Here is a 19,766-nt window from a genome sequence, read left to right as displayed (position 1 = left end):
GTTATATCTAAAATCCTAGCTACAAGAATGTCATTTTTGCTGCCAAGACTGATTTCAGATGAGCATGGGGAATTTCAAAGAGGAAAAATGATTCACACAAACATCGGTTTGGCGTCAGAGCTAGCAAATATTATGTTTTCAGCCACTAGAGGAGGATGTTTGGGAATAAAAATTGATGTTCAGAAGGCATTCGATACTATTTCTTGGGATTTTTTACTGCTAGTGTTGAAGGGTTATGGGTTCTCTGATAGATGGGTGAACTGGATTCATTAGGTCCTTTGCTCTTCTAAAATCTCAATTCTTTTGAATGGAGGTCCAGTGGGATATTTCAATGTTGAGAGAGGCTTAAGGCAAGGGGATCCCATGTCTCTCATTCTCTTTATTCTAGCAGAGGAGGTTCTGTGCAGAGGGATGCAAGCTCTCATTGGTGAAGGGAAAATTAAACCTCTTCAGGGGCCTCGGGGTGAGGTAATGCCAGTTCATCTTTTATTTGCTGACGACATATTTATTTTCATGAATGCATCTATTAAATATGTTCGTAATCTTAATGTATTCTTGAGGTAGTATCAACAATTTTTTGGTCAGCATGTTAATTTAGATAAAAGTAAGCTCTTCATGGGGAAAGTCAGGCATACTTGAATCAGAGATATTTCTGACACTTTGGGCATCTCGGTTTGCAACTTTCCTACCAAATACCTTGGGGTTCAGATTTTTAAATGCAGGGTGAAGAAGAAATTTTTGCTTCCGGTCTTAGACAAGATTAAGGAGCATATGGCGGGATGGAAAGGGAAGCTTCTCTCAATGGCTGGAAGAGTTCAGCTAGTTCGCCATGTGATTATGGGAATTCCTGTCCACAACTTGGCAGTTTATTTGTGGCCAAATGCTCTTATTAGCTTGATGGAGCGATGGATGAGGAACTTTATATGGACTGGTGATGTGGACAACTCCAAATCAGTGACAATAAAATGGGAGCAGGTCTGCAAGCCCAGGGATGAAGGAGGCTTAGGGCTTTGTAGACTTCGCGATATTAATATATCCCTATTGTGCAAGCAAGTTTGGAACATCAAGCATGGGAACTCAGGTATGAGTAGGCTGTTTAAAGCTAGATTTTTGAAAAATGGAAATATAAAACCATCCTTTAAGTCTTCTACTGTCTGGCCTGGCTTCCGCAAAGTTTGGAATTTAGTTTCTTCCAGAGAGTTGTGGATTAGACTCTGAGTTCTTAAAAAACTCCTTGAAGGTGGCTGATGTCATTCATAATTCTAAATGGGAATTACATCCTGTTCAATCCCCTCTCCTTCATCATTGTTTTGAAGCTATGCGTTCCATTAGCTTGCCGCTTTCTCCCTTGAAGGATAGATGTGTTTGGAGCTGTACCTCCTTGGGCATTTTTTCTTCCTTTTCTGTGTGGGAGGATATAACAAAGCGTAACCCAAAGGCTCCATGGAGCTCCTTGGTTTGGGGAAAGCTTATGCAACCAAGACTATCCAATTTTGGGTGGCGTTTAATGCATAAAAAGCTTCCTACGGATGATATTGTTTCAGCTAAAGGAATTTCCTTGGCTTCCAAATGCACCTTATGTGAAGAGCAAGCGGAGACTTTTAATCATCTATTCATGGGCTGTAAAAATGCTCTTACAATATGGAACATGTTCCTTGACTGTTTTGGATTGATTTGGCCTGATATTGTTGATTTTCCTTAGCTATTGAGTGGTCGATTAGAAAGCACAGGGTGATGGTTCTTAAGGATCCTTGGTCTATGGGGCTTGTCATTGTGGTTGAAAATATTTGGAAGGAAAGGAACTCTAGGAGATATGAGAGTAGATTGCTCTCTCATTTCTTTGCCTTTGATAAGATAAAATGAGACTTCCAAGATTATAAAATTGCTATCTTTGACCGAATATTCCATTTCTCAGATCAAATGTGCTGCCGGCATTTAGGATTGATTATTAGTCCTAAACATCCTCCAAAGATTTTGGACATTTTTTGGTGTAAGCCTCCTCCTAGTTGGGTCAAATTAAATGTGGATGGTAGTTCCATGGGCAACTCTAGTAGGGCTGGTGCAGGTGGAGTTATTCGAAGTGATCTGGGAGTTGTGATTGACTCTTTTAAGAGATTTCTTGAAGTTCAAACCAATTATGTTGCAGAATTTCAAGGTTTGATGATAGATATTCAAATGGCCAAAGATCTGAGAGCAACATCTCTATGGATTGAGTCAAACTCTGCGGCAGTGGTAGTGGCAATCCAAGCTAGATCCATTCCATGGTTTGTTGCCCAAGATTGGATCTCCTTGGAGACTTACTTGCTCTCCATTGTTTGGAAGATTTCTCATTGTTTTAGAGAGGCAAACAGCACAACTGATTCCCTCATGTGACTTAGTGGATACCTGTTGTTGGTCATTGTCGACTCTGGGGTCTTTCTCTATCTCTTCGGCATGGGAGGGTATCAGAAGGACGGCTAGCAAGGTCCCTTGGTACTCTATGGTTTGACGGAAAGGCCTACCTCCTAGGATCTCTACCTTAGGATGGTGTCTAGCTCATGGCAAACTCCCAACGGATGAGCAAATCAAACATAAGGGGATCCATCTTGCTTCCAGGTGTGCTCTCTGCAACCAAGCTAAAGAAAATATTAATCATATCTTCCTCACATGCCCTTTCACGACCAAAGTTTGGAAAACATTTGTTGAGTGCTTTGAGGTTAAGTGGTAGCAGCACCAGTCAGTTGACAACCTGGTTCGATGGTGGAAGGCAAAGGCTAGAGTTCTAAACGTTAAAACTCCCTGGATGATGGGTTTTTCCATTATTGCAGCAAACATTTGGTGGGAAAGGAACAGATGTCGGCATGACAATGAGTACAGAGCTGCGATGCAAATTTTTGAATATAGTCATCATGAGCTTGGCTCTTGCGTAGGGAAGCTGAAGGGGGAGGTGAAAGCTCCAATTGATGTTATTTTTCTGCAGTAAACTGGGTTTGACAGTGGGGTCTCACAAGCATGCTCACCCCCTCGAAGTTCACTGGTGTAAGCCCCAACCAAACTAGCTAAAGGTTAATGTGGATGGCAGCTCTCTGGGAAATCCAGGAAGGGCAGGAGCAGGAGGGATTGTTCGAGATAATGATGGCCAGGTGTGTGACTCATTTAGCATTTTTTTGGGAATAAAAAAGTCTTATGAAGCAGAGGTTGAGGCAGTCATGGAAGGTATTATGATGGCTAAGGCGATGAGTGCAAGGGGCATGTGGATAGAATCTGACTCGGCAGCGGTTGTTTTGGCAATCCAAAGGAACCATATCCCATGGTTTATCCTCCAAAGATGGTTGGATCCTATCCCTTTCCTGGAATCAATCCCTTGGAAGATATTCCATTGCTTTCGTGAAGCAAATCCAATTGCAGATTTTCTGGCAAAAAAGGCTTCAAAATCTGGGAACTCAGAATTCTCGGTGTCTTTCCCAAGACACGTTGCTAATTATGTAGAAAATGATATCCTGGGAAGGCATAGCTTTAGATTCTCCTAGGGTGATGCTTTCTTTCTCTGCTGATGGCCATGCCGAAGGTGGAGTTTGTTAGCGGCTCTAGGGCTCTCTGCTCTGTCCCTGTTTCCTCTTTATGATGTACTCCTTTTTTCTTCTTAATATATTCATCCTTTAGCAAAAAAAAAAAAAAAAAAAAAAAAAACAGCACAACTGATTTTTTGGCTCGGGATGTGGCAAAATCAAGATCATCCGAGACAAACGTCCAGTTTCCTAACCACATTTGGGATGAGGTAGCTCATGCTACCAAGTGTAGGCCTAGATTTCGGTTTTAATTTTCTCTCCTGAGTTTTTTCCTTGCTGATGGCAATGCCGAAGGTGGGGGAAAAATTCAGATTTTAAGTTTGTTGATGTAATTTATTTTTCTCCTTTTTAATGAAATTCTGAATCTTCAGCCAAAAAAAAAAAAACATTTAGAAACAATAAAGGGTTATGTGGTGACCTACTAAGTCTATTTCCCTGCAATCAATCTCGTAGAAGCATGGGATCGAAGAAAAATGGACATAAGGTTGTCATATCCATCATTGCTTCTTTGATTGGAATTGTGTTCCTAGTACTTGCAATTATCAATGTTTTCTACCTGTTGCGAAAAAAAGTGAAAAAAGGAAATATAGAAGCAACAGCAACAAATCATGGCAATATATTTTCAATACGGAATTTTGATGGCAGATTGCTTATGAGGACATTATTCAAGCAATAGAGAATTTTGATTCCAATATTGCATTGGAATTGGAACTTCAGGGAATGTTTACAAAGCAGTGCTACCTACTGACCATGTTGTAGCCTTGAAGAAGTTCCACCCATTGGAAGGTTAGACAATAGTTAATGGTGAAAGCTTTAGGAATGAGATGTGCATATTAATAGAAATAAGGCATCAGAATATTGTCAAACTTAATGGATTTTGTTTCCATCCACGATGCATGTTTCTTGTATATGAGTACATGGAAAAAGGAAGCTTAGCATGTATTTTGAGCAATCAAAAAGAGGCTTTTGGGTAGGATTGGCTGAAAAGAGTAAATGTCATAAAAAATGTGGCTAATGCTTTGTCTTACTTGCATAATGACTGTATTCCACTAATAATTCATCGGGATATTTCAAGTAAAAATTTATTGCTAGACTTGGAACTCGAGGCTCGTGTATCTGATTTTGACATTGCAAGACTATTAAATCCAGACTCATCTAATTACATCACTTAAAGGAACTCATGGATATATTGCTCCAGGTATGTAAATTTGTCATTTCTTTGTAATGTTTTTTTTTTTTTTTCACTTCATTGTTTATGATCTAGGAATTTTTTCCTGAATTGGGCAATTGAAATATTCTCTATCTTAACTTTGAAAAAGGAAAAGATAATGAAAGTGTTAGTATCTCACACCATTGAGACCAAATGCAGCAGAATCATTATAATTTAAAAATTATCTTTATTCAAACTTTGAAAGATTTAGTACACAATCAACAAAAATTAGTTCCTTTTAATTACAATCATTTTATAATAATGGATGAATGTTGTCATGTCCTATTGTTATGATATTTATATGTTTCACGATAAGTTGTTGTTTTTTCCATCAGCAAAACCCCTTAGTTTTTTTTTTTTTTTATTACTTAGGCTATTGCATTATATAAATTAGGACATGTACAAAATATTTATTTAGTTGAGTAATTTAATATGAAAACTAAAGGATATAATGAGTTGCTTATATGCGCTTGAATCTCTTGGTGTTCATAAGAAAATGGGAGAAATCTTTTTGCAAACTAAGGGAATTTCAAAATTATGAGGGGAGCAAAACTTAAAATAGAATAATAAAATTACTCATTTGAAGTGAAAAGAAGCTTTACTATATTCTGTAAAGTACATTATTATATTTTGTATAAATTATTTTCTTTTTCCATATTCTTTTAGAGAAAATAGGAATCCCTAGTACTACTGCGCTTTCCTATTATATTAGAAACAATTTACAATAGCTAAATTATTTTTTCAATGCCCAAAACTTTAGAGTCTAGATCAACCTTACATAATTTTATGAACTAAGTCAAGATCTTAAAGTATATCTGGAGAGGGGTGAAGCACCACATCCAACCCTCCTATCAATCCCAAAATAAACCATAAGACACCCTATAGAATTTATTTAATAAAGACCAAAAAAGCAAAATACATTTGGTGAGGGACATCGAGGGGCACGACAAAAAACAACCCCTTGGATTTTTTTTTTTTTTTTTTTTTAGGGGAAGGGGTTGGGGCTAATTTAGTCAACCAACTGTTGGATTAATCTCTACTTTGAGGTCCCATCTCTACCATATTAGCCCAACATTCATTTATTGTTTACTCTGTATTTCCTACCATTAAACCCAGCTTGCCAAAACTGATATATCATTTTGCTACGTTATCTATTTGACAATGGTAAAGACATTTAGGGTAAAGTTACCGTAACCCAAGGGGGTAGTGCAATTGGTGAGCAATGAACTTGGTAAGAGCAACTAGGACATCCTAAGTTCGACTCCTACTAGACACACCTTAGCCCATTCACATGGGAGTGTTCAGTGCTCTTCACTGCTTTTAGTGAAAGTTGAATGGTTCTCATTCAACCCTGGTAGAACCAGGTCCATGTAGTTGTGGGGTCAGTATGGGCCCACAGGACTAGTCAGAACGAAGGCCTGGATACCTATAAAAGAAAAGGTTAAAGTTGCCGTAGGAGTAGATTTTTTTTTTAATAGAAGAAGAACAATAATATATTACACACTAGAGGAAATAACATAGTTATCCAGTTTACAATTTTTTAGAAAATGTTTTTTAACCATCATCTTGTAGGCAATGTTGGCCAAAAAAACAACCATTTCATTGGTGGCCTGAGTCGAAATGAGACCTATGGGATGGTTATATAAACATCTAAGAGAAGGGGGACTATGCTCCAAGGCCATGATTTGGGTGTTTGGTCTACAAAAAGATTATATAGTTTTTCAGAATTTGTCCATACGTCCTTGATTTGTTAGCCCTTCACTTGTGCTTCCTGCACCCCAAGGAGGAACCCCCTAGTAGAAGCTTCGATGGGATTCCCTCTCAACAAATAGTTAGTTGTGAATGAAATACATTCTCCTCTAAAATGTAGACAATATGCCCAACCACATAATTCGAGATCTGGATTTGCAACAGAAACATATAGCAAAGTGTGACTGTCAAAGTTGGGAAAGTGAGGGGTGGCACAGAAACATATAGCAAAGTGTAACCCCAGTGGAGTAGAAGTTGATATATATAACATATCCACAAAGTTTTTAAAGCTAACTAAAAGGACTAGAATTTCTACGCTGCTCCATCCGCAGCTTTTTTCAGTTATGCACTCTTTCTGCCATGTGTCATGTTAGATGAGGCCGTAAATTTTGTAGACAAGTGGACTAGGTCACCTCTCCTATTTGGAATTGTATTTTGACACATGGAAAAACTTATCTATTGATGTAAGTAGTATGTAGACAATGTTTTTACCTATGTAGAACATGTAAAAATAGAATATATGCTAGACTCACTATAATGAAGGAATATTCAACAGAAGTTTTCCCCAAAGCCATAGAGAAGGGATTCTCCCCATGAACCGCCCTTTTTAGCCATGCACCCTATTCAATGGGACACGAATTTTGTGGAGAGATATACCCTAAGATCCCTCATTCACATGTGAGTTCAGCCTCAAGAAGTTTTCGCAATATCAAAATGAAGCATTAAATGATTCCTAATTACAAAGAGCATGCATGAACTATTGAAAGGTTCACGTATAGAGGGTAAAAACTGAATTTGACTTTTAGAAATGACACTTGATGAACCCAGATCTTGCAATGACATAAACAACAACAACAACACAACAACCTTTTCTGAACTTCCTTTGCTATACCCATCATTGTAATTTATTGTTTTTATTTTAAACTTATTTGTGGTTCTATTTGTACATTTTCACTAAGTCACTTTCTTTCTTCCTTTGCAGAGCTTGCCTACACCATGGCTTTAACTGATAAGTGTGATGTATATAATTTCGGAGTAGTTGCATTAGAAAAAATTATGGGAATGGGATATGTTAGACTCATGCCTTGCCTTTCCATCAGATCAAAGGGTTGCAAAGGATGTGGTTTCTGTTGTGAGAATAGCACTTGCATGTTTACAGTCACCCACAATCCCGTCCATCTATGCATCAAGTAAAAGAACTACTTGTTCTCCAACCATTATTTGTGGAGCATTTTGATACAATTACTATTGGTGATTTAAATGATTTTGAAGTACAATAATTGTTATTGAAGATTCATTTCACCAACAAGAAACTGAGGCAATTCATTTCAGACTGCACTCAAAACTAAGCAATTGTTCTCAAGGTCAGTCTTTTGTTAATTGCATGGTTTCCAATCCAACTTCCAAAACTATAGCCTTTTGGTCTTTTGATAGGAATGGCATGGCTGAAGTCATCACTATAAACCACAGAGTTGGTCTATATTTCTTTAGAGGTAATTCTTTTCTTAAAAAAATTGTAATTTTGATATCTCTATTTTAATATGTATGCTTATAATTGTTGGCTATCTGATTGAGGTTTCTCTGATGTCAATAAGTCATCTTGATTCGTTAATATTTGGAACTTGGATGCACTAGTTGAAGTTGAAGGAAGCTGCAGGGGCTACCCGTTTGTTTCAGCCTCATGTCATAGTCACAATGGACTCCAAGGGATTCTCTTTTCGCTTCCTTATGTAGTAACATTCTACCACTTTTGTTTTGTAGTCATATAGAGACTCAAATTTTTGTTGTATAAGATATTGTTGTAAAATGAGGGAATGTTATGTTGTCTGAGTATCCTATCCTTATCTTATGCTCTAGCTTTCTAGTCCATCAGGAAAATATGAAGCATCATTTTGTGGATATAGAGAGAACATGAAGAATTCAAGATTCGGGAAAATGATTTCCATGGCACAGAAAGTCCCCGAGGTAGTTTGGACAATGAAAGATGGAACACATGGGCAGGAAACAATGTACGGGATCATCCAAGAATGATCTAGGTAAGGTGCTATTCTTTCTATAGCAGCACGATCCAAGTACCATTAATTGTAGAAGAGTTGTTACGATTAGCCCTTCTTTTTTTGTTGAAGGAATCAAGTATTTATTTTATCTCCCAGTTCTTTTTCGAAACAGCTAATGTTTATGACAAGGGATCAATATGAAAGGACTAGATGGGATCCAATCAAGGACTAATATATGCTAGAACAAGAGTATTTTCAGAAGGCAAGCAATGTATAGCTACGATGCCCCTATAAAGAAGAAACCTCCTTGAAAGACATGCAATTGTAAGTCTAGATGGTGCTGCTTGTGTTGTGGTTCTAGGAAGAATAACAAGAAAATGAAGCCAAATAAGGCGGAAGAAAATAAAGTACAGAGAAACTTCAACACAGATATATATGCCCTTGAAAAAATTGAAGAGGGGATGGAAGGTAATTAGTTGCATATTCAGAGTATTAGTTCTTCAGCTGATTCTTGATCTACTCATGCAAACCCACAGTATGGGTTGATCCAGAATGCCGTTCTATTAAATGATTTTATTGGGAAAAAGTTTTTTTCCTGCTGATGGTAATGCCGAAAGTGGGGTTTCCTTTCTCCTTGTGATTGTAATATACATAGATCTTAATCATGTTTTCTATTTTCCTTTTCTTTAACATATTTCTATTTTTATGTATATATATATATATATATATATTTCTTATTTACAATAATGGATCTAAGCTACAACCTGATCTTGGCTATCCTTCGACAAATACCTCGTATTATTACTTGCAATGTCTTGGTGGTCTCAATGTGGATTAGATTATCAACATAATCCTATCTGGTTAGGCATGTCCAAAGGCCTCAATTGAGCAGGGGTATTCGGTTTATTTGCTCAAATTTTACTTTTCATCATGTGATGGGGATAAACAAAGTCAGGTATGACAAGTTTTTGATCAAATTTTACATGGGTATATGTATGGCAACCTACACATTGAATTGATGATCAGATGCACCTTGTTCAACCTCACAATGCTACATCAACATACATGAAAGGGCATGCCATTACATGAAAAAAGATAAATGGTGGAATTAAAGGCTGAAATTTGATACATAGCCAATTGTATTAGAACGATACAATTGGTGGGAGTCCTGTGAGACACCTAACTAGAACTGATTGATTGACTCATCGGCCTTCTTATCAAAATTAGGACCATTTACAAATTGGTCCATCTATCCCGATTTTTAAATGATACCTTTTTTTTTTTTGAAAGATGGCCTACTTAAAGGGTGGGGTCCTCTACTACGTAATAGAGGCGGCAGCTCAGATCCAACACCCTGGAGCTCCTCAAAGGTGTATATCCATGTGTTAGATTTTGTGCCGAAATGCTCCAAGGTGTTGGATCTGATCTATCACCTCTATTGAACAGTAGAGGAGCCGGATCCCTACTTAATTGGTTCCACGATCCAAAAACTAATTAATTAAGCGCAATGATATGTAAATTTTTTGGCCCATATGTTCTTGGCCCATTCTCAATATTTTATATATGATTAGTTAGAAATCAATGGCTGGAAAACAAGCCCGACTTGACTCGCCCTCTCAAAATCTAAAAGTGACTTCGCCGAATCACTTCAAGTTAATTTAGGTTCCTTGTTCTACCTTTTTCTGAACCGCACAAAAAATGAAAGAACCCGACATCGGCTCAAAACCCAAATTGAAACTGAAATCAAACTGATATCTCCCGATAAGAAATCAATAACTGTCCGAAATTCATTGATAGAACATATTTTCTCATAATTTTGTATTCCTTTCTTTTTCCCTCAATATATATGCTAAACGAACTAAAACAAAAACCAGACAAATAACAAAACAATACAAACCCAAAATCAAATCAAACCGAATCGAAAGTACTGGGCCTTCTCTACTAGTTAGTTTATTCACCATTCTTACACCAAAACCAGCAACCCAATCCAAAACCCGCCAGAACCAATGGACTGACACCCATTCCACTCCCTAAACGGATTTCTCTCCCACATATCAATTGGTTTTTATTTATTTATTTATTTATTTTTGTCATTTTTTTGGGGTAAAGAATGTACCCATTCCATGTTAGATAGATGATTTTTCATCCTAATAATTCAATTTTGAGTTTTATAAGGCCCACTAGTTATTTAAAGCCCCGGAACATGAGCCTTGCATAGTCCAGGGTAGGAGGTGAAATATGGTTGGATTGGGTTGGGTTTCTAAAAACCCCAATTGAATCCTAGGTCTTCAAAATTCAATTCAGATCCAATCCAATCTTGTCGGGTTCACACTCAGGGCTAATTCCTGTCAGGCTTAGGGTTGGAATCATGTTAACCCTAGCTGGTCTTATATTTATTTTATTTTTTTCCTTACAAAGGGTCACAAATGTTAAGTTTATACTTAACAAAGGGGGGTTGGAAGATGTTAAGATTATGGCGAGCCCTTGTCCAACCCTTATCCATAAATTTGCAGCAAGTAAGGTTGTCAATTTGGTTATTAGATAGACATTTTAATCATCTGGCATCACCATATCTCCCAAAAACTGGACATGCCAAATTTTGGCTGAAATCGTTATGATTGCTAATAGTTCAAATCAATAGATGATAGGAGACACAAAGACAACCTATGTAAAGAAAATGGGAGAAATAGTTTGGTCATTTGGTCGTCTTCGCTTAATAGGTAAGAATATTTGGCTTGTGTAACTCATGATGTGGGTTGAAGTCATACAAACAGATTGTGTAACGCATGATCTGGGCCTTGGGGAAGGGAAACACTATTATTAAACATATTAATAGATCAGAGTTAAAATCGGGCCGGGCTGGGCCTAGATCTCAACCTAGGTCCAGCACAAGGGTTGGGTCGGGTTGAGTCAGATTGACTCTCATAATTGGGTTAGATAGAATTTGGGCACAGGACCGGCCAAGACAGGTTCGGTTGGTTAGACCCAAACTTACACTCCCTAGGCATGGGTATGCCTTGTCTACCTAAAGGTCATGAGTGGTGTCAAGTCTTCCAACTAAAAGTGTTTGGATTATAGAAATTATTTGAAAAATAATAATTATCAAGAAAAAGAGTAGAAGAATAAGAACAGAAATAAAATACTATTTATGTTTTTTGATAAAATAAAAAAAATTTAATTATTATAAAACTTAGAGTCCAATATGGAATCATTACACAACCACAACTCCGCTAAATCCCACTAGAAGACCCACTACCATGCGCTACCACTGTAAACCATAGTGTTTCAATTTTCATTATTGTCATGGGAGTTTCATCACCTTGGCACTCAAATCTGAAAGTGGTGGATACCCACATATAAGGATGATTCATTGAGTGTTTGAAGTTGGTTTCAAGAATGTATTCTCCCTCACAAGTTAATTTTATTAGAAAGATTCAAGTGACTCAAGAAATTTAAAGATGAAATGCCTAGCAGAATCTCCCATGAAAGTTGGTTGCCTAAGAGATACCGACTTTCAGAGATTTAAAGATAACCAACTCTGAAAATTGTCCTAAGTTTTCAAGAATGCCCACATATTTGATTTCATAGAGAAATCCAAAAATACCAACTCTGAAAGATGTCCTACATTATCAGAAATGGGCAACCTCAAGGAAGGGATTTTCGCCTCAAGAAGTGTGCATGTAGTTTTCAGTTCAACTCCTCTTACATCCTTGGGGCCACTCACATGGAATGTTTAGTGCTCTTCACTTCTTTTGGTGAAAGTTGAATAATTTTCATTCAATCTTAGTAAGACATGGATCCTACGATTATGGGGCCAGTAAGGACCCGTGGGACTAGTCAAACCAAAGGCCTGCATACCCATTGTTAGCCAAAAAAAAAAAAAAAAAGTCAAGAACAGACCCACTCATTTGATTAAAAAAGAGATCTAATTCTTTCGAATGACCAGATGCTTCCAATTGATATAGGCAAATGCTGACCAAAGCCGCTAGATCTCAAAATCAAAATCAAAGTCAAAGTCATCCACATTGCAATTGTTTTGATTTCATTGATTATTCCAACTTGTAATTAATACGTTACTCACCAAAGTCTTTAGCTTATAATTTATTTTCCCCTCTCACTAATTTTTTCCAAGTTAATAATCAGAGCAATTTGATTACTTATATTGTTTCCATTGACTGCCGATTGCAATGCATTATTGACCAATTTTCCTACTCTTTTAGTAATGAAAGTCTTTCACATAGTTCCGAGACTTTAATGGTCTACATCATGGCCGGTGTCTCGTCAATTCCTAAACCAGTACTGAAGCATAAAGGTGGCCTCCTTCACCTATTGAATTCCTTATCGTAGCACAAAGGAAGAAAATTTCCTTCACTGGTTCACATTCATTCCCTCCACTGTTTAAGTGTCCACTTGATTGGTCTCTTTTCATTATTACATTACACTCCCACCCATTATTGACATTGCGGAAACTACTCATCCTTAATGAAATCCAAATATCTAGAGCAAGCGGTGAGGTGTAGTGAGCATCCAAAGGTTGGGAGGGCACAGCCATGCACCCCAGCCGTTGGATGCTCACTACACCTCATCACCTCACTGCAAACGATGTTGACGCCTCCTAATGCAATGCCATAAATACTGATAGTCATGGTGAAGGGAAATCTCATCTTAAAAATATATCGGCAAACTTAGTTGCGGGTTCATTATGAAACATGGGCTTTAAGGTAAAATTCACAATTGACCGAATTTTCCTCTAATACATAAAATTAAGGGTATAATTTGTATTTAGTGTTAAATTTGGAGCATATTTAGTATTATGCCAATATGAAGAAGGAAACCGTTGTGTTCAAGTGCGGAGCTCTATACCATTTAGAGCTCCATATGATTAGGAGAAAAAGAAGCACATGACATTGGACTGCAGATTCCAGCATGTGACCTCTCACATAATGTGATGTGAGGCTCATACTGAAACTCTTTTCATTTTTAGTAGTATCTCCAAGCTCTTCTTGTTGGTGCGTCCAAAATACATATAAACTTTATACTTTCATAGATCACTCTTCCAAACCCAGCGTCTCCACTGTGAAGACAAAGGGGTCAAGCTTGAATTGATAGTGGCCAATATATTTCCAAACAGTGAAACTGCAATCTTGTAAATTTATGATACTCTAAGCCTCCTAAAGCTTGAGTCCTAGTTGCCCAACCATGTTCAAGTCTAATGCTGTTATAACAGTTAGATTTTCCCAAGAAAAATGAACCTGGCCAGGGTAAAGGGTGTAGAGGTTCCAAGGATCAGGTTCAAATTGGGAGCCCACGCCATGGATATGATTTGATCTGAGACTGTAAGTTGTAAAATTTCTCTATTTTCCCACTACTTCCTAGTGATTTCCTGAATGTTATCCTCCTTGTTTTTCCACCACTTAGAAGTTAGAAGTGATTGAATAATTCAATCATTCAAGTTATAATCAAAGTAGAGACTGAGACTGTAAGTTGTAATGCATTATTGACCTAATATTATAGTCTCTCACATAGTTCATAGTTCTGAGATTCTAAACCAGTGAAGCACAAAGGTGGCCTCCTCCACTATTTTTTGTGTGTGTGTGTGTGTGGGGGGGGGGGGTTGTTCCTCATTTTAGTACAAATAAAAGGCAGAAGTTTCCTTCACCCATCGTGTTAAGTTTGTCTCGAATTCTTGACCCGTTTTGAAGATTGATCTGCTTCGACATATTTTGGTGGCGACCTGAATGGGAAGTTTTATGAGATCTGTGATGAAAGCAGAGGGATTGGGCCTATAGGCCCAAGCTCGGAGCCCAGCACTGATCTTGTATGGGGGTGCGGCACTGATCTTGTATTTCCTGATGTTGTATGGGGGTGTGGTATGGTTCGACCAGGTCGACCTGCAACTTGGAGCATATATAATGTATTGTTGTCTTGTTGAGAAAGTCATTGTATTTGGGGGGGAGTTTTAAGCTAGGGTTTCAGGGTGAGTTTTATCACCGCTGCTTGGGTGTAATTTCTCTTCTGCATAGTGAAACATCTTCTTCTTTGCCCAAGGACGTAGCACACCACCCTCGTGTGTGAACCTCGTTAAATCTCTATGTCGTACAAATCTTTTGTCTATTTATTTTCGTGGTTCTTGGTGTTTGTTCTCACACATTGAAATTCCTTCCCTCCATGGGTAAAGTATCCACTTGCTTGGTCTATTGGTTATCATCACATTACACTCCCAAGCACCCTGTATTGACTTGTCAAAATACCCATAGCAAGGGTTTATACCTAACAATATTCCTTGCTGACTCTTTGGGAAAAAAAAATTAATAACAATAATATAATCCCATACCAAATCATTTCTTCAAATTTCCCTCCACTTCTAAGGTCATAGCCTTGTGGTAGCTTCATCGATGTTACCTATCAAATAAAAGGCCTGCTCAAGAAGACCCTTCTTTGGGAAAAGAAATTTACAACCCATGAGCCTTCTTCCTCCACATGGCATTGTTCCATCAGGCTTTCGCTAATTCTGGAAAATTCGCCACTGTTGTCTTCCGTAGGAGTCTGCGTCGTGTCTCAGTCCTAGTGTGATTGATCATCCTCTTGAACCAGTGTAATGCCATACTACTGATAGCCATGGGTGTAGAGAAACTCGGTCTTGAAAAGTATGTCTACAAAATCCTAGTTGCAAGTAAAAAACAATACATAGTCTTCAATATAAAATTTAAAATTGAATGGAACTATCCTCCAGTACATTAAGTTAGTGTATAATTGGTACTTGAATGAATGCTAACTGTGGGGCATATTTTGAATTATGTCAATGAGGAGAAGGAAACTAAGGTGCTCAAATGTGGAGCTTCATCATACCTGTTCCAGTATGGACTTGACAATTTTCAAAACCTCTCAATCTTCTATGCGTGTGGTGGACGAAGTCCAAAAGAAATAGAGAGAAAGGGACAACTCTAGCATGGGTGTGACCATGTGATTAACAATTCAGTCAGACTTTTTTTTTTTTTCATTTGCTAAAATGATTAGGGTGGTAGAATGTAAAAACACAAATAGATGAAGTTGTGGTAGAACATAAACGTTTAGGGAATTTTAGAAGTACTCTAAGCTGATATGGATCATCCTGAATCAGATCATATCGAATAGATTTATCCCAATTTTAATTTTTTAATAAAAATCAGTTTTTATTATGCTTTTACCCTTGGACCATAGCCATGTGTCGGGATCAGATCAATCAAGATTGAAGATTGATCAAGGCCTATTAATTTGAAGAATCCAAAATGAATTGTCAATCCCAATAGGGGAATATAAACAACCATTACATTTATCATTCCCAATATGTTTCCTTCCTATATGGAAGATACATATTGAGAGTTTATATTGATTGAATGTGCAATGCATTCAAATCTTCCCACCATATTGTTTTTTCAGGTCCACAAGATTGCGACTCGTGATTTGGTCATTTTTTCATCTGACCAAATCTAATAGTTCTTCTGAATGGAAGTCGCACAAACATGAATTGCAGGTAGTAGAAACAGAGGATTCGTGAATCTAATCTTCGTTTTCAAAAGAGGATTCACTGTGAGAGAGAACCAACACCTCCACACCTTCGTTTGATTTGTAGTTACGTTTCTTTCACGCAACAAATTAAATAGTTGAATTGTGGGAAAATTAAAGAGTTGAACCTTATTTTATTTATTTATTTGGAATTCAAAAAACAAGCCTCTCTATAAATTAGCAATCAAGAGGACAACATAATGGTATGTATGTATGATTGATTCACTCACTGCAAACAACATACATACAGTACCGAACCGTTCTTCTCGCAGTACATCTCCGACTCCATTAATGTCGTTTTTCTATCTTTGCCTAATCATCTTATTCCTCAGTACTTCCTCTGCGTTTGGTAATGGGTCTCTTCCTCTCAGTTGTCATCAAGTGAAACAGAGGCTCTCCTCAAATGGAAAGCCACTCTCCAAAACTACTCTGTTCCTGCTTTCCGTTCTTGGAAGCTTACATCATCACCATCATCTCCCAACACCAATACTACTGCTACGGCTTCTTCATCATCAGCATCAATCCCCTGCTGCAAGTGGTTTGGTATAACCTGTAACAAAGCCGGAAGCAGCGTGGTTGAGATTAGCCTTCCAGGACTCGAGCTGCAAGGTACGCTTCACAACTTCACCTTCTCTTCCTTTCCCAATCTCCTCCGTCTCAATCTCAGCCTCAATGGACTCACAGGACCCATACCAGTGCATATTGGTAGCCTCTCCAAACTCACCCTCCTTGATCTCTCCAATAATTATCTTTCCAGCGTTCTGCCTCCCTTAAGTATATTAAGCAGCCTGCAATTCTTAGACCTCTATGGCAATGAAATCAGTGGCACAATTCCTTTAGAAATAGGGAATATGAAAAATCTGGTTGAGTTAGCAATAGGTTCGAATAAATTCACTGATATGATCCCCCATGTCCTAGCTAATTTAAGCAACCTTCACTTTCTATACTTGCATACCAATGAACTCAGTGGTGCAATACCTTACGTAATGGGAAATCTAGAAAATTTGGTTGAGTTGGACCTAGCTGAAAACAAACTCATTGGTCCAATCCCTCATTCTCTGGCTAATTTAACTAGATTGAAGAGCCTCTATTTGTATGGCAATCAATTATTTGGTCTGATGCCTTCTGAAATCGGAGATATGAAAAATTTGATTGACTTGGGACTATATCAAAACAACCTCAGCGGTCCAATCCCTCATTCTCTGGCTAATTTAACTAGATTGAAGAGCCTCTATTTGTATAGCAATCAATTATCTGGTCCTGTGCCTTCTAAAATCGGAGATATGAAAAATCTGATTGACTTGGAGCTATCTGAAAACAACCTCAGAGGTCCAATCCCTCATTCTCTGGCTAATTTAAGTAGACTAGAGACCCTCTATTTGGATTCGAATCAATTATTTGGTCCTGTGCCTTCTGAAATCGGAGATATGAAAAGTCTGATTGACTTGGAGCTATCTGAAAACAACCTCAGTGGTTCAATCCCTCATTCTCTGTCTAATTTAATTAGACTAGAGACCCTCTATTTGCATTCGAATCAATTATCTGGTCCAATGCCATCTGATATCGTAGATATGAAAAATTTGATTGACTTGGAGCTAAAACAACCTTAGTGGTCCAATCCCTCATTCTCTGTCTAATTTAACTAGACTGAAGAGCCTTTATTTGTACGAGAATCAATTATTTGGTTCCATACCTCAAGACTTTGGAAGTCAAGCGTCTATTGTAGACCTCCAGTTGTCTGACAACCTCTTATCTGGAAGCTTACCGCAACAAATATGCCAAGGACGATCACTTCAAAGATTAGCGGCTCAAAACAGTAGTCTTACGGGTCCTATTCCTGACTTCAGAAATTGCACAAGTTTAATGAGAGTTAGACTTGAAAAAAACCTATTAGTAGGAAATATAACTGATAGTTTTGGTGTATATCCACATCTTTATTACATTGACATGAGTCACAACAGACTATATGGAGAGCTATCACCACATTGGGGAAAATGTAAGAATTTGTCAGTTCTGAAGATTTCTGGAAATAATATTAGTGGGAAGATACCACTTGAGATTGGTCAATTAACTCAACTTGGAGAACTTGATCTTTCTTCCAACAAACTTGCTAGAGAAATACCAAAGGAACTTGGTAACTTATCTACATTGCACCTTTTGTATTTAAATGACAACCAGATTTCAGGGCATGTACCAGTTAAAATCGGAAAATTAATCAATTTGGACCATCTAGATTTATTGGCCAACTGCTTGATTGGATCAATCCCGACGCAACTTGGTCAATGCTCCAAATTGTTGTCATTAAATTTGAGCTATAATTCATTGAATGGAAGCATTCCATCTCAAATTGGTGAACTTGTATCCCTACAAGTTCAATTGGACCTTAGTCAGAACTCAATCAGTGGACCGATACCACCAGAGCTTGAAAATTTGATGATGCTGGAAATTTTGAATCTATCCCATAATATGATCACAGCCTCAATACCTTTTTCTCTTGAAAATATGGTTAGCTTAGTATCTCTTGATCTGTCCTACAATGAGTTAGAGGGTGTTGTCCCCAACACTAGGGTTTTTAGAAATGCTTCTTCACCTCAAGCATTTAGAAACAATAAAGAGTTATGTGGTGAACTTCAAGGTCTACTTCCTTGCAATCCATCTCTTACAAGCAAAGGATTGAAAAAAAGTGGACATAAAGTCGTCATATCTCTCGTTGCTTCTTTGATAGGACTTTTGTTCCTAATATTTGCAATTATTGGTGTTTTCTTCCTCTTGCGAAAAAAAGTGAAAAAAGGGAATATAGAAGAGGCAAGAAGAAACCATGGCAATATCTTTTCAATATGGAATTTCAATGGCAAGATTGCTTATGAGGATATTATTCAAGCAACAGAGGGTTTTGATGTCAAATATTGCATTGGAAATGGAACTTATGGGAGTGTTTACAAAGCAGTGCTACCTACAGGCCATGTAGTCGCCTTGAAGAAGTTCCATCCATTGGAAGGTGAGTTGATAGTTGATGAGGAAAGCTTTGGGAATGAGATTCGTGTGTTAACAGAATTACGGCATCGAAACATTGTCAAACTTTATGGATTCTGCTCTCATCCACGATGCATGTTTCTAGTTTATGAGTATATGGAAAAAGGAAGCATAGCACATATCTTAAGCAATCAAGCAAAGGCTATGGAGTTTGATTGGCTGAAAAGAGTAAATGCCATCAAAAGTGTTGCCAATGCTTTGTCTTACTTGCATCATGATTGCATTCCACCAATAATTCATCGGGATATTTCAAGCAAAAATATTTTGCTAGACTTGGAATTTGAGGCTCATGTATCCGATTTTGGCATTGCAAGATTATTAAAGCCAGACTCATCTAATTGGTCGTCACTTAAAGGAACTTATGGATATATTGCTCCAGGTATTTAATTTTCAATGCTATATACTATATTTTGTTGTTTGAGGTTTCTTTATTTTTACTGTAGTATTTCAGACCTTGGATTTTTTCTGAATTGGGCTATTGAAGTAATTTTCATCTTAATATTGAAAAAGAAAAAGATAAAGTGTTTGTATATCATACCTTCAATTCCAAGTGGAGGACAATTGTCATAGTATGAAAAATATAACGTTTGAACTTTGAAAGATTTAGTTCACAATCACCAAAACTTTGATTAAAAAAAAATATTTTTTTGTTTATTTTAATTACAATCCTTTTGGAATAATAGG

General features: G+C 37.5%; 1 protein-coding gene across 1 annotated transcript; it reads left to right on the top strand.

Moving 5' to 3' along the window:
- Nucleotides 1-2,537: 2,537 nt before the first annotated feature.
- LOC122061672 (probable leucine-rich repeat receptor-like protein kinase At1g35710) lies at nt 2,538-19,563 on the top strand. The gene is made up of 5 exons (XM_042625086.1): nt 2,538-2,715; nt 2,808-2,958; nt 3,062-3,122; nt 16,421-17,614; nt 17,703-19,563. Exons 1-5 carry the CDS (start codon nt 2,538-2,540, stop codon nt 19,467-19,469), a joined length of 3,351 nt encoding a protein of 1,116 aa, XP_042481020.1. The 3' UTR covers nt 19,470-19,563.
- Nucleotides 19,564-19,766: the final 203 nt, after the last annotated feature.

The sequence above is a fragment of the Macadamia integrifolia genome, chromosome 14 (assembly GCF_013358625.1).
Source record: "Macadamia integrifolia cultivar HAES 741 chromosome 14, SCU_Mint_v3, whole genome shotgun sequence".
NCBI lineage: Eukaryota > Viridiplantae > Streptophyta > Magnoliopsida > Proteales > Proteaceae > Macadamia > Macadamia integrifolia.
Note: the sequence above shows the minus strand (reverse complement) of the source record. Positions and strands in the feature narration are given on the sequence as shown.

Excerpts from the sequence above, each read along its gene's own strand:
- LOC122061672 (XM_042625086.1), top strand. The coding sequence starts at position 2,538 with ATGGCAAACTCCCAACGGATGAGCAAATCAAACATAAGGGGATCCATC. Across the intron at positions 2,716-2,807 it reads GTTAAGTGGTAGCAGCACCA|CAAACATTTGGTGGGAAAGG; the intron begins GTCAGTTGACAA and ends CCATTATTGCAG. Across the intron at positions 2,959-3,061 it reads ATTGATGTTATTTTTCTGCA|CTCTCTGGGAAATCCAGGAA; the intron begins GTAAACTGGGTT and ends TGTGGATGGCAG.